The sequence below is a fragment of the Crocuta crocuta genome, unplaced genomic scaffold, assembly GCF_008692635.1.
Source record: "Crocuta crocuta isolate KB4526 unplaced genomic scaffold, BGI_CrCroc_1.0 scaffold11, whole genome shotgun sequence".
Lineage (NCBI taxonomy): Eukaryota > Metazoa > Chordata > Mammalia > Carnivora > Hyaenidae > Crocuta > Crocuta crocuta.
The window spans coordinates 6,138,875-6,153,281 of NW_027528624.1; the positions used below are offsets into that span (position 1 = coordinate 6,138,875).

Consider the following 14,407-nt stretch of genomic DNA (forward strand, 5'->3'; position numbering starts at 1 on the left):
GGGGCCCCACGTACAAAGTACTTCTCGGGGTAATCCCGGAGGTGCAGCAGGCTCTGCGAGACGGTCTTGCGGTCCTGCTCCCACTTGCGTGTGCAGAAGACCATCTCGGTGAAGTACCACATCCAGCCGATGATCGGGACGTAGGCCAGCTCCTTCTTGGCCAGGACTTTGGAGCCCTGAAACAGAGGGGGGGGCCCAGGGCGTCCGTGAGGCCGACGTACGGGGCCTCTCCGGCGGCCGCTGGGGACGTTACTAGAAAAAGTGGAGAGGACGCGCTCTCCGAAGGCCTAAGGGGACGGTCCCACAGCGCGGAGAGCAAGCAGCCACTGTCCCTGGAGCCTCCACACGGGTTAACTCGAGGCCGAGTTTGTGCTAACTCTGCGGGGCGGGGAGGAGTGCGGGGCTCTTAGCGGGGGTGCGCCAGCACCCGGGCAGCGTCTGGAACAGTGAGGGACATTTAAGGGTCACTGATGCTCAGGTCATTTTCCAAGCTGGTCGTGCAGTTGTAACACGGGATTCTTCCTGTCGATCGCACCCAGTCCTCAGCCAGACTTGGCTCTGCGGGCATGACAGACATTACTCTCCTCTCACAGACTAGGAAATGGGGTCCGGAGGGTTCTCTGGGTTGTAGGGCTGCAAAATGGGGGAGCCTAGAGTGGAGCTTGGGCCACCAGATCGGGTTGGGGGCTCCCCACCCATCCCCTTGCTGGCTCATCACTAAGGCTGGCGGCGGGGTTGGGATGTCCGCTCCAGCCTGCCCGGGGCTGGCTCAAGATGCAAGCGCTTGGCCAACCAGCTGGCTGGCCCTTAACCAGCTATGCCAGTCTACACGGCCTGCACTGGCCTGGAGAAGACCAGGGGGCCAAGGGGCTGAGGGGGGGGCGGGGACAGGGGAGACACAAAAACTGCCATACATTGAGTGGGCTGGGTTCTATATTTTTCATCCTTAATTTTGGAATTGGCCAAAATTGAGATAGCCATCATTGATGAATGGCACAGGGGACCGAGGCAGTGATCTGGACAGTGAGGCAGGCTTAGCTGGGCTCTTGGTGACAACTGTCTAGTTATGCCGTGAGCTTACAAGACATGTCATGTCCCCAACAACCACGCAGCTGCAGCTTGGTGAAGAGCAATAGGCCGTAGCTCCCCGCCCACCTGTGCGGACTGGAGAGAAGCAAAAACAGCCACTTGTTCCCTTTATCTAAAAACACAACAAACATCTTGCCCGCCCCCCTCCCCCCCAGTGGGGGACACAGAGCACAGACACCGGTCAGGTTCAGTGTCTCCGTGTTTTGATGGGTTTTGTTTTTTTATTCTCACAAACCCAACATGCAAGTTATCTCAAAGAGAACCAAGCCATGAGGTTTGGGGCCTGTCCCCTGAGGACCTAAGAGGCCAGTCCTGCTGGGTCAGAGGACTCGCTGTACCCAGCAATGGGCTGTGCCCTTACATAAATTCTATTCAGTTTGAAATCAAAAGAAATACCCCCATTTTATAGATAGTCAAACTGAGGCTCAGAGATTTTAAGTAGCTTGCCCAGAATCACATAGCTAAGCACTAGGGAAGCTCAGACTTTAGGCCAGGTTGTCTGTCACAGGGCAAAGTTCACAATAAACGCTAACACACACCGAGGCCCTGGGCCACACACTGGGGGCCACCTACCCACCAGCCATTGTCCTCTCCTCTTTCATTTACATTCTCCATTCTGTTCCAAAGGCAACATGCTCAGGCGCTGGGGGTGACCATGAGTGATGTCAACCCAGCTTGGTGTCCCCCTGGACCCCTTAGCTTAGTGTGGGCCTCTGACCCAGTTCTGGTAAGGCGACTCAGAGGTCTGTCGTGGTGCACACGTCCTGGGGCTTCTGGAAGCTTTTGCCCCACGACAAGAAGAGAGATGGCCAGGAGGCCCAGCTGTTTTTCTGCCGTGAACACAGTTGCTGAGTGTGTCACGGCTTTGACCATCACGTCGTGACCCTGAGGCAACAGCCTAGAAATGCTGAGGCCACTGGGGCCTCTCAGCCAACCCAGGAGGCATCTGGCTACAGCCCTGTTCTCCTCTGAGGTAGCAGAATGTCTTCATGACCAAGGCCCTGGATCAGGGTTTCTGTCCTTCTCCCGATGACAAGGGCCTGTGACCGCATCAATCACATAACTGGTGAGAATCTTCCCTATAGTCAGCTTTTTCTCTTTTCAACATGGGGTTACTTTAAATCCTAAAAGCAGAACTAATTATCCTGCCTTGGGTTCTCTCGCACTATGACTGAGAAGGAAGTGACCGTCACCCAGAACACAAAAGCAAATTGCCTTGGGGATCACCACTCTGCCCCTAGGAGCCCTTTGACGGCCCACCAGTTCTGTCCACTGGCAGCTTTCAGGTCATGGGAGGCCCTTCCTCTCTTCCCTCAGCCTCCCCTCACTGGCCAGGATGTTCTCATGCTCTCTGTTTCCCGCGTTTCAGTGACCTCCCTACTCACAGCCTGATAGGAAACAAGATAGGAAATCCTCCCCAGTGGGCTACACTTATCTTCTCAGTAGGTTAGGACGATTTACAAAAATTACATATTGCTGAACTCATTCCAAAAATGCTTTGTGTCGACATGAAGGGATTCTAAAAGATGATCTGTTCCATAACCAAGAAGGGGGTCATATTCTATAAGGCAGCAGCCACTGGGGCTAGGAAGGTGAGTGGCCCCAGGCAGTCAACCACAACAGCTGCCTGGTGGGGAAAGTACTCTCAGGGGTATTTCCTATTAATGGTTCTATCCCACCAGACGCAAGTGATGTCTTAGTGGCCGGCCTTTGGTAACCTACTGCTAAAAGGAAATGAACTTTGACAGTGATGGAGGATCTATGTGTACACCAAAGAGGTGGGCTCGAGAATCTGTCTATCACTGTCCTACTGCGTTAGAGCACCACAAACCATCTAAATGCCTCACACTAGAAAAGCTCAATGAATTACAGTATATATGATAGCCTGTGTACACGGTGCATGACACAATACTATAGAGCAGTTACTGTAGCCTGTGGGCAAGAGCAGCGCCACCACCTGCTTTTATAAATAAAGTTTTATTGGAACACAACCACTCTCTTTTGGGTATGCATTGCTCATGGCTTCCTTCACGCTGCAGCAGCTGAGTTGAACAGTTGTGATGGAGGCAGTATGGTCCATAAAACCTAAAATATCCTCTATCCCTCCAGTTCCAATGTTTGTCAACCTTTGATTTAGAGCCACTAAAACTTGTTTTCTACAAATATTTAAGCTGGGGAAGTACTTATTATATAATACTAAAATTTTTAAAGGTCTTGAATGAAAGCTGAGTCTACAGTCTGATTATGACTCTGTGAAAAAAGTAAAACAAAAAAATAACAGTAGCTATGGTCAAATCAGGAGTGATTTTTTTTTTAAAGAGAGGGAGAGAAATAGAAAGAGAGAGAGTGGGGGAGAGGAAGAGAGAGAAGGAGAGAGAGAATATCAAGCAGACTCTGAGCTGTCAGTGCAGAGCCCAACACGGGGCTTGAACTCACAAACTGTGAGACCATGACCTGAGTCGAACCCATAAGTCAGACGCTTAACCGACTGAGCCACCCAGGTGCCCTGGTTTTTTTATTTTATTATATTTTCCTGTTTTTTATCAACAAAATATTTTGCAGTGTTAGTACCAACACCCTTTTTCAGAAGTCGTTGGCCTCAGCGTGCTCCAGCATAAATGAGACTAGATCAAAGCAGCCTATTTGGTGATGATGATCAAAAGGAACAGAGGACATATTTGTTTTTATGTGGAATTAATACACCTTTCAACCTTAAAGTTCTGGATGTTATCATTAGGCCTAGGCCTTGATGCTCACTATGTTTACTTGATATGAGAACTGTTTTAAAATATTAAGGTAGAAACTTTTGCCTTTCAAATCAAAGCAACTTGACTTGATTTCCTTTCCCTGGCAAGAATAACAGGATTCAGAAAGCTTTGACACCAGTCCTGGTTGTGACCAGCCTAGCCGCGTGACTTTGGTTCAGATACTTAACCTTCCCGAGCCTGTTTTCCCAGCTCTCTTATGAGGAAAGTCATACCTACCTCAAAGTGCTGCTGTAAAGATTTAATACCATATGGAAACAGACACAAAAGTGCCAAGGTGAGAACCAGACCATGGGTGTTCAATAACGTACAGCTGGTATCATCACCACAGAGTGAGCGCAGGGGCTGAACATCCCTTTTGACTCCCCCATTTCCGAAGCCATGCTTCAGCTTACAGTAGTAACAAAAGGCTGCAGTTACTACAGAGCTCGCTGAGAGGCAGCGTGCGAAGAGATTTACGCAACTTCGTTCATTGGGACCAAGAGACTAGAAACTTTCTACTCCATGTGCTTACGGTCCTCCCGGAAACCCAATGTGCCGTTGCTATCGTGACCTCCCAGGCCACGCAAGGGTTTCTGTGTGTGGACGGTAACGTCTTCAGGAAAGACGTTGTACGAAAACAACACCAATTTTGTGAATTCTGGGTTTATCTTGAGGGTAGACATGAGAGACTTACAGAGGAGTTAGATTTACCACAGGCCCATCTAGACACTAGCAGGTCTGGAAAATCAAAAATGTTCATAGGAAGCACGACTTCCTAGGAGGAATCCACAACGGCAAGGACCTGGCCGTTTCTAGTAGCTGTAGGCAGTTGCTGACGTGATATCACATTCTGCAGTTTATAAAACTTTCGAGTGTGTGTGTGTGTGTGTGTGTGAGAGAGAGAGAGAGAGAGAAAGAGAGAGAGAGATGGTGTGTGTAGAGAGACAATGTATGTGACAGTATGTGTCTATTTGTGTGTGAGAGAGAGACTGTGTGTGTGTGTATGTGTGTGGGAGAGAGGGTGTGTGTATGAGAGTGATTGTGTGTGTGTGAGAGAGAGAGGGGTATATGTGAAAGAGAGAGGGTATGTATATAGAGAGAAAGGGTGTGTCTGAGAGACAGAGAGAGAGTGTGTGTGTGAGTGTGTGTGTGAGAAAGAGAGAGAACCATCTTACTACAGCTGCCCAATCAATCTGATCAAGCAGCCCACAGCCTCATGGGGACCACCCAATAGAAGCAGTCAGCCCCACGAACCCCTTCAGCACCTCCAGCCAACTGGTCAATGCCTGTGCAGACACCATGTGGTGCCAGAAAGAACTGCCTTGAAGATGCATTGAGACCCGGCACATTCCAACCCTGAGACCGTGTGGCTCTTGCCTCACTTTCTCAGCTCCACAGCCTCTGTGATGAAAACTGAGCAGAATCGGGAGCTTGTAGTTAAGGGTTTTCTCCAACATGGCCACCTGCCAACCAGAAACTATGAAGTGTTGATGCCGGGTTTGTAGGACAGTTGGCACAAGTAGGGGATCCTTTCCATGGCACCCCCCACCTCCTCTGACCACTCCGAAAACACAATTAGGGACTAACACTAGTCAGTAGGATGGTCAGCGTGCTGTTTGCATAAACATCTCTTCCTGGCTTCCAAACACATAGGCATTCCCAAAAGTTTACCCGTATGGTCAGCAGGTAGTCACGTGGATTCACCCAAGGTCATGTGTTTCTATTAAATATATAAAATACCTGAGTGGGATATCTTAAGTGGACCTCTAAAAGCAGGCTAAAACATCCACACTTCAACCTTTTGAATGTTTTCTTGCTTGTGAGCGAGGCCCCATCACCGCAGAGGGCTAGCGAGTCGGCCAATAGCGCAGCCTCTACCTCGATGTGTGGACTTTAATATCAAAACTGCTCTGTCCATGCAACAAGTGTTTGTCAAATACCTCCCTTGTGCCGGGCACTGTGACAGGTGCTGGGGACACAAAGATGAGTAAGATTACCCATGGCCTGGAGACACTCAAAGTCTAGTGGGAAGAGAGAAACAGGAGCTACCGATTTCTGTGTTACTCATGCCACTGACCTCTGTGAACAAGCTGTCGAGCAGACATGCTCTCTGGCAAAAGAGATCAGTGCAAGAATGGAAAAGATGAGGCTGCAATGTGTCTCTGGCTACAAAAAAAGGCAGGAAATAAGACCGGAGCTCAAAATACTGAGCCGGGCACGTGTGTGCGTGCGCATGCGTCCATGTGTGCACATCAAAAGGTGAGACTCCATTTGTGCCAACTGGGGTAACATCCATGTGGCCTCATTCTGCTTGCCCTCATTCCTTTCTCTTGCTGCCTCCCTTCTCTGACACTAAAAAAGAAAATGCTGGGGGCCTTACGCTACCAGGAAAATCTCAAGAGAGTCTGAAAACAAAATGAACACTGTTCCACAATTAGTCACAGCCACAGGGAAATGCATAAAACAAACACGAAACAAAAGCACCCTCTGAGAATTAATCTCTCTTCGACCGGAAATAAATGTTCACCGTTTATCCAGGTGGAGCATCGTGCTCCGAGCTCTTGGGCTCTTGCTAGCATCTCCCGCACTCAGTCCCCGCCGCTTCCCCCAGTCTACATCCCTCCCCTTACCAAACCCAAACCTGCCTTAGCTTGCCTGCTGCGCAGTGGTGCAGTGGGGAAGGAAAGGGCATTTGCGGACAAAGTAAAACTCTTGGGCATTGGGTATTCATCACATTTGACTCTGCTCCACGGATTGGGGCTCCAGATAAAACAGATGAGAGAGGAGCCCCCCAGGCAATGCCCTGCTCCCCTTTCCTGAACACAGGTCCCCTTCCCAGCCTCTATTCCGAATGGCCACCTGAGTCCCGCCCAGGGTGGCCTTGGGCCTGGCCATATGGAAAGACTTAACAGAAGGAAACCCAGGGACAGGGCTGGGGAATCCGCGCTCTGCAAGGGCGGAAGGTCACAGGAGCTATATCGCCAGCCCCTTGTCACCAGCAGGTGTTGGACAAGCCACTGAAGAGGCACAGGGAAGATGGGGGCGTGGAGGGCCCCAAGCACATTAGGACGCAAGTGTGACAAGAAGGAGCAGTTACTGGGGCCCCACACTGAGCTGGTTCCCATCATCGGCTTCGAAGCTCTGCTGAGGGCTGTGTGAAGATGGGGGGGGCGGGGCAATGGTAGGCCTGCTTAAAGCAAGTCTGGATTCCCAATCAGTTGGTGTAATCCAACCCTGGCTTGTTAAAGACGTTGCCAGAGGACCCTGATTAATAAAAAAGAAGACCTCGGTGTGTCTAACTCCACACTGTGCTTTTAAAAACAAAGTGGACACGAACATTTCCAGGAATATATTCAGTTGTGAACTCAAGGTACATAGCTGTCCTTCCACTGAGCTGCTGACTTGTTTCCTTGACCAGTGAGTCAAGCGGCTGCCCGAGTTGCAAGGGGCCTCACCTCATCACTATTCTCTCAATCTCCCTGTCTGTGTAATGCCAGATCCCCGCATGTTTGGCCCAATGGGCAAATACTTAGAGGCAAAAAGTGGCATCCCTGCCCACTCGTAGTATAGTGGCTGGTACTCGAGTGTAATATGGAGCATGCTGATCAAGCCCTTGAGGGGGGTGGGGGAGCATGCTTCCCACACACCCCGAGATACTGGCATCGAGGGTGGGGCAAGCCACATCAGGGAGCTGATAAACCATAGCTGCAGGTGTATCTGATGGGAAAGAAAACATAAAACATTTCTCCACATCTAGAAACTTCTAATCTCTCTGTGGCCAAAAGGAACTTGACAAGCATGTGTCAAGAAATCAAGAGATAATGAATACCACCGCACCTTGCATTGCATAACAGTGATGGGGGGCAGGGTGTCAGCTGCCTGGGGATCTAGCGCCAGCCAAATCCCACTTATAAAAACATTCATTCTCTCTTCTGTCTTCCATACTGTTTCCTCCTTGTCATTACATGAAAACATTCAATGAAAGGAAACTAATTAGGGTCAAGGAAACTAATAATTATTGCACGCCTATGTTGTGCAAGACACTTGAACTAAGTATTTTACTTATACTCATTAATCCAATGCATATATTTATTAAGCCCTATATATTTACTAAGCACTTACAACACCATGAAATGGGAATTATTAACTGAGGTTCAGAAGAGTCAGGTAACCTCCCCAAGGTCACGCAACTGGTAAATGCAAGAGTCAGGGTTCAAGTCCAAATCTGTGGGACTCTAAGACATTGGGTTTTTTTGTGTTTTGTTTTTGGAAGTTTCATTTGTTTGTTCTGCTTTTTTGCCTATACATCTATCCCCTGCCACTCTTAGGAGAGAACTGTTCTTGAGTAAGTAGAGGGGAAAAAAATAATTGCTCTTGATATATGAGCACAGAAGGCATACCTTCATCTCTCAGAGCGTCCACTTTCCTGCTAAGTTTTACATGTTCAAACACAAGACACGGGAAACCTACAATTTGAGGGAATGTTCTAATTGATGGAAGTTATAGGAAGTAACAGTTATGCAGCCTTTCTAAACAAATGTGCATTGATTGACATCTTTCCTGCAGGAAACCTTTAGTGAGAAAATTGATCCTTTTAATAATCAAACTTAGAGAAATCCTGGTTTTCAGGTACATGTCAACCTTTCACAAAGAGAACCATAGTCAAGGTTAAGGACCGCATGCATCTTGGCAAAATTAAATCGGGACACCAACGGTTTGGATTCCGTTCTGGTTTCAGCTCCTGAGTGATTTTCTGGGGTTTTATGACATCTGCTGGCCGTGTGACCCAGAGCTACGCAAGCCACCACCTCTGCCCAGGTGGGTCAACCAAAACAGCACCAGCCCACACCCTGCTTTCTGACTTGCTTCGGTAAGTCTGAAATCGGCCCACAGCGACCTTGAGCTGGTGAGATGAGTAGGAAGGCTAATACGCACTTGTGGCTGGGCCCGAATGGAGAAGAGGAACATGGAGCCTGGTCGCCTGCTCGGACGGGGGCCTATCACTTGGGGTCTCCCGTTAGGCACCTCCCCACCTTTATGATCATCCCTTCCCCTAGACCTCCACTGCTCCTAAAATCATGCCCTTGAGGCCTTGTTCCAAAGCTGTCATCTTCTGGAAGTCTCCTGTGTCCCCTGGGGGCCCACAGCCCATGTGCTGGTAAGCATTAGAATGTTACACCAGTTGTGAAAATATTGAAATTCCTCCCCACGGTTTGGTCAACCAGAGCTGCCCCAAAACACAAAACTCACCCCCCAATATCACACCTTTACCACAGTGAACCCAGCTCGTCCCCAGGCCCTTCAGGCCCTCAACATCTAACAAAGGGGTGACACTGGGAATGACAGAGGCCCCCAGGATGGTGCTGTAGCGCTGACTGGTCTGTGCTTAAATGCGCTGAGTATCACCACTGCCTACCCACACCTCACTGCCCCAAGAGAGCGTGGTCAGCCCTATGCTGTCACCCTCTTCAACACCCCATGTCCTGTGACAGGCATGCAAGCCCCTTCTTTACCTCTCTTGATGTGTTACAAAATCACTGAAGGCAAAGACCGCATTTTCTGATCCCCCTTTGTATCTCTGTAATGCCCAGTGGTGTCTTCTACAGAAAATACACAGTCTTCTTTTGTTGGGAAAATATTTTAAAGATGCCTCAAGGGCTACTGTCACCATCGTCAGAGCTTTCTGAGGGACATCTGAGTACCCTCTGCCGAGGGCAGTGATTCTACTACTCTGCCTCTACTTCTTCCTAGACAAAGAAATGCAACAGAAATTCAGCCTGTCGTCAGGCTGAGTGATCATACATTACGTACATGTGAGGTCTGAGAGCCGATGTCCTGCTGTGGTGCGGTGGCCAGCTCTACACTGGCCTCAGTGGTCCTCGCCTCCTGGTATCATCGGAGCCTGGTATCAGAGCCCTCCTGTAACCCACCCTACTTCCTGGAGGGTGGGCTGGACTCATCTACTCACTGCAGACAGACACGTGTGACCAAGTGATGATGCCACTTCGGAGCTTTGGTCACAAAAAGGCCATGACTGCTGCCTCGGGGGCTTTCCCCCGCTCTCTCCGGGACAGCTCACCCTGGGGTAAGACAGCGGCCATGTCCAGGGGAAAGCCCAAGGGAGGGGTCAGGCCTGGCAACAAACACAGGGACGAGGGTGAGGGCAGGTCATCCGCACGGCGAGCCTTCTGATGAGACCACCACCCTGGCCGGCAGCTTAAGTACAAACTCCTAAGAGAGCCTTGCCAGCCCCCCAGCTGAGTTGAGCCTGGACCTCAGACCACACAGACTGAGCCAATATGTGTTCGTTGTTTTAAGCTGCTGTGTCAGGTGGCCTGTCTCATAGCCATAGATTAGAACAGATCTGGCCTCGTTAACAATCTACGGCAATATCCCAGTTGGCCTCCAGGTTAACCTATAGGCCACACCTACCCAGCAGGTGAATACGGACCATGGCCATCACTGTGTATGGAACGCTTACCAGGCGCTCAGTGCTGCTCAAAGACCCAACAAAGATGACCTTGGGTGGCCTGCCAGGGCCCCTGTGAAGTGACACGTATGTATTTTGCTAGGGCAGAAAGAGAAGTCTACAGGTACCAGAAGCTTCGGAACCCCAGCCCCTCTGCATTGCATTTTTGTTGGACACTTTAGTGATTCACACTCTTAACTGCCCACGGGCCGTGCCTAACTGCAGGCAGGGAGGAGTCCATGTTTTCCTCAAAGTCACAGTCACCCTTTGCCATAACCCTGGCCCATGCCATGAAATGCCAGCTGTGAGGGGAGCCAGGGCCACTGGAATGGCTGTGTCGGGCCTCAGATGCTTGTAAAAGGTGAAAGGTCCTTTTCCTTTTTAAGAAAACCCCACCACTTTCCTCCCAAAACCAACTTCATATTTAATGGCCCCATTCTCAAGAATCTTGGCAAATTTCATGGCTTCACTTTAAACTCACATCCTCATGGACAGTTAGATGTGCAGGTGAAAACTGCCCCCGTGGGAACCTTTTTCTTGTGCCTTCTTCTCTAAGGAGCAAACTCCTCAGACCCCAGAAGGATCTCAACGTCACGCGTTATTTTAAGAAAGAGATCAACTGGGTGTTTTTTGTTTTTTGGTAGGCAATTTAAGACCAAAGGTCCTGCTGAACAATTACCGTAACAAGACGCTGCTTTGTAACCACTTAAGGGTGGTGGGAGTAAACGTGCCACTTTGGAAGGAGGCCAAGCTGCTCATCTGGCATCACGGCCTCTACCTGGACCTTGGCTGCTCAAGCAGCACACGTGGCTATGAACTGTCCCCTGCTGCAGAGACAGGGCAGTCCTCTGGGAGAAGAGTCTGGCAGCTTCCCCCAGACTTGGCCCAACCCCTGACCCCAACAAGGGTCACCGACACCTTTGTCATTCTCTCCAGGCGCTAACTACGTGGCAGGGACAAGGCGTCCTTAGAATGTGCGGCCACATCACGGGCTGGTGCTCAGTGCCTGGAGGAAAGGGGAAGGAGGCCACCTCCTGGCCCTGTTTGTACCCTCCCTTCGATCCTGGTGAGGACTCCGGGGCTCCCGGAGCTGAGGGCCCACTGAGCAGAACTCCCCAATTCCAGGGAGAATGGGACGTGCTTCGCCCCAGGAGGAGGCTTCATCCCACCTGCTTTACAGCCAGGCAGCCTCCGAAACCCGCGAACTCCTGGAACAGTCTCGGATGACAGTGCTCTCTCCCCCTCAAAGCACCCCTGGCTGCTCGGGTTTCAACGGTAAGAAAGGAAACCCAACGAATAAGGTATTCATTTACGGAATCACAGCTGGAGGTGAAAAGTCCCTGTGCTGTTGGCCAGACGGGGGGTGTCCTGTTAATAACCTTCTAGCCATCAGCACTCTTACCACAGTGCTCAAGCCTGGTCCCTGTCCTAGGTGGCCCTGGTCATTTTCTGATGCAAAGGCTCCGGCGTCCCCGGGGCCCCTGTGTCTCTTCCTCCTAACACCTTCCAGGGGAGAAGAGCAGAGCGCTGAAATCAGATGTACTAGTTACTCTCCTGGAACGAAGGATTTAGCTAAACTGAGGCTTTGGGAGTTTACAGAATGTAAATAATAACAATGTCATAAGATTTGGAAATAGCAAATACAGAGAATGGTACCCAGAAAGAGCTGGTGGTCTTCAAGCTACAAGGGTACGGCGTGAACTGGACGGTGCTTCCTGACCCACATCACATGCGTGTTCACGTCCTGAGCAGGAACTCCCCCAGAGCCTTGGGAAGCCTAGAGAACACCGACTGCCCCTCAACCACACCGGGCTTGCGTGGACACTGGCACGCCAGGAAGTCTAGCTCGGAGGCAGAAGAACGAATGTTCTAGCAGTCAGGACGCAGAGACACTAGGTACCCTTTCTCCCAAGGCAGAAGAAGGACCCTGTCAAGGTCATTCGCTTCCGCGGTGAGGTTCGGACTGTGACATGTTGGGAGGAAATCTCTTCTCTCAGAGAATCAAAGCACAAAACTGACCTCAGAGAGATGAGATCTCTACCCAGAGCTCGAAATGGAGAAAGGCAGATGCTGGAATGTTTGGTTTTGTTCCTGAATATATATTCAACACCCATGTGCACGTAGATACCAAGTCAGAACTGGAAGAATAAATAGGAAAACAAAGGAGTAAACTGTTGTCAGGAAGGCCTGTCTCCTTCCTAGAAATCCCTTTGGTGATTCACTTACAGGCAATCCACTTTTTAGAAGTCTTAAGGTAGCAACAGCGATGCAACACACCATTTCTATCTCTTGAAAAACTGCTAAAGACCTTGCCTGCCTTTTGATAGTTTAAGAGCCTAAGAAGGAGTCTCATTTGCCCCAAGGACACGAACGGGACTCGATTCTAAGCACATTTCCTTCTGTCTCCTTTTGTCCCTAGTTAAAAGTACATCAATGGTTAAAAGCAGATACAAAATGTGTCCCGTGCAGGGTAATCCTCCTTCACCAAGGGTCTTCCCAAACATGCAGAGTCAAAGAGGCCCCCCACCTGCTGCTGGCATCTCTGAGCCTCCGCAGGCACCTCAGGGACTAGCCCCACGTGGCCTCCCCGCCGAGTCAGACGCGCGGACCCTATCGGCCCCGCCCCCCCTCAGGCTTCAATCTCCTCCACTCTGAACTCTCTGATTTTGTCTCCCTGGTCCATCAAAACCAGCGTGAGCAGACACCCCGTCTGTCTGCAGGCGTTGTGCCCAGGTGCAAAACACAATCCCCAAGTTCTTGCCCAAGCTGTCCCGGCCCTTCCGCGCCCCAGGCCGGCACACATCATCCCTGTCAGGACGGGACAGCTCAGCACCTCGACATCTTCAGTTCGCTTATCAGATCTGGGCGGGACAGATACACACCTCGATGTTTTCAAGATGACAAAAGTCAAGCAAGAAAGTCCAGTCCCAAAGGCATGTCGAAGTCAAACTACTTGTGGGGNTGAATTCTGCCATTGAAACTCTCTGGCTTGGGGATGCAACCTTCTAAGCCCACAAAGATGAAAATGCAGAGCTGCACCCCGGGGAAGCAGCAAAGCATGGAGATGAAGGGCACAACGTGGCCACAAACCAGAGGAGTCCAAATCCAAATCCATGTAACAGCTCTGTGTCCTTGAGCAGATCATTTAAACCTTCTGTAACTTGGGTTTTTTAAAAAGGGAGAGTAGATGTCATCTCTTCATAAATGTTTCTAGAAGGAGTAAATAAACTCACTGTATATAAAATATGTAGCACATCGTCATCGCTGAACAAATATCATTATTATCAGTCATTAGAAGATGTTCATCTTGGGGCTCAGTCAGTTAAGCATCCGACTCTTGGTTTCAGCTCAGGTCAAGATCTCACATTTTGTGGGTTCAAGTCCTGCGCTGACAGTGGGGAGCCTGCTTGGGAGTCTCTCTCTCTCTCAAAATAAAAAAATAAACTCAAAAAAAAAAAAAAAGAAGAAGAAGAAGAACTTCATCTGGACTCCACGCAGGAATGAAAAGCAATTGGTTAAGAACATGTTGTCAGGTAGAAACTGTTTATGCTTCTGCAATCCCAAATGGTTGAGAGAAAAGGACGAGTCAGTTGAACAAGGGAAAAGCGTGAGGCGGAAAAATGTGAATCCAACTTACCCCTAACACCCCAAAGCGTTCGGCCAGGCTCCAACCACAGAGAAAGTCAATCTCAAACTTGTGGTTCAGAACCACGATGGCATTTTCCTTTCCATACTTGGGGTAGGCCTGGGGGTCTGTGTGGAGGACGCACTCCGTGCCTGACCACCACTCCAGCAACATCACCAGCTCTGGAACAAACCACAACAACAGACAGACGTTTATTTCACGCATCCCAGGTGCCCAAGGCTTGGTTTTGCTGGGCGGGGCAGGAGTGGGGCTCTCCCCTCCCAGCTGGGGCAGAGAGCGACTTCTGGAGGTCACGTTCTAGATCATTTCAGCCCAGACCCCCGTCCTTGAAACGGTTTAGAAGCAGAAGGAAAACAAGGAAGGCTTCACAACAGGGTCCGGGGAAGGAGAGGGAGTGCTGAGGAGCCAAATGAGTTGATTGCGTACCTTGATTAAGTACCTTGGGGAGAAGTAAAT

The 14,407-nt window shown here is 50.0% G+C and overlaps 1 protein-coding gene across 4 annotated transcripts in view; it reads right to left on the reverse strand.

Annotated features, from left to right (window-relative positions):
• AGPAT4 (1-acylglycerol-3-phosphate O-acyltransferase 4) overlaps positions 1-14,407 on the reverse strand; it is a 124,893-nt gene that overhangs the window by 16,290 nt on the left and 94,196 nt on the right. For all 4 annotated transcript variants that reach the window (XM_077755066.1, XM_077755069.1, XM_077755067.1 and 1 more), the window contains 2 exons: positions 13,943-14,112; positions 15-176 (listed from right to left, as the gene is read on the reverse strand). In XM_077755066.1, the coding sequence (XP_077611192.1) occupies positions 15-176; positions 13,943-14,112 (332 nt within the window). The remainder of the gene's footprint in view (positions 1-14; positions 177-13,942; positions 14,113-14,407) is intronic.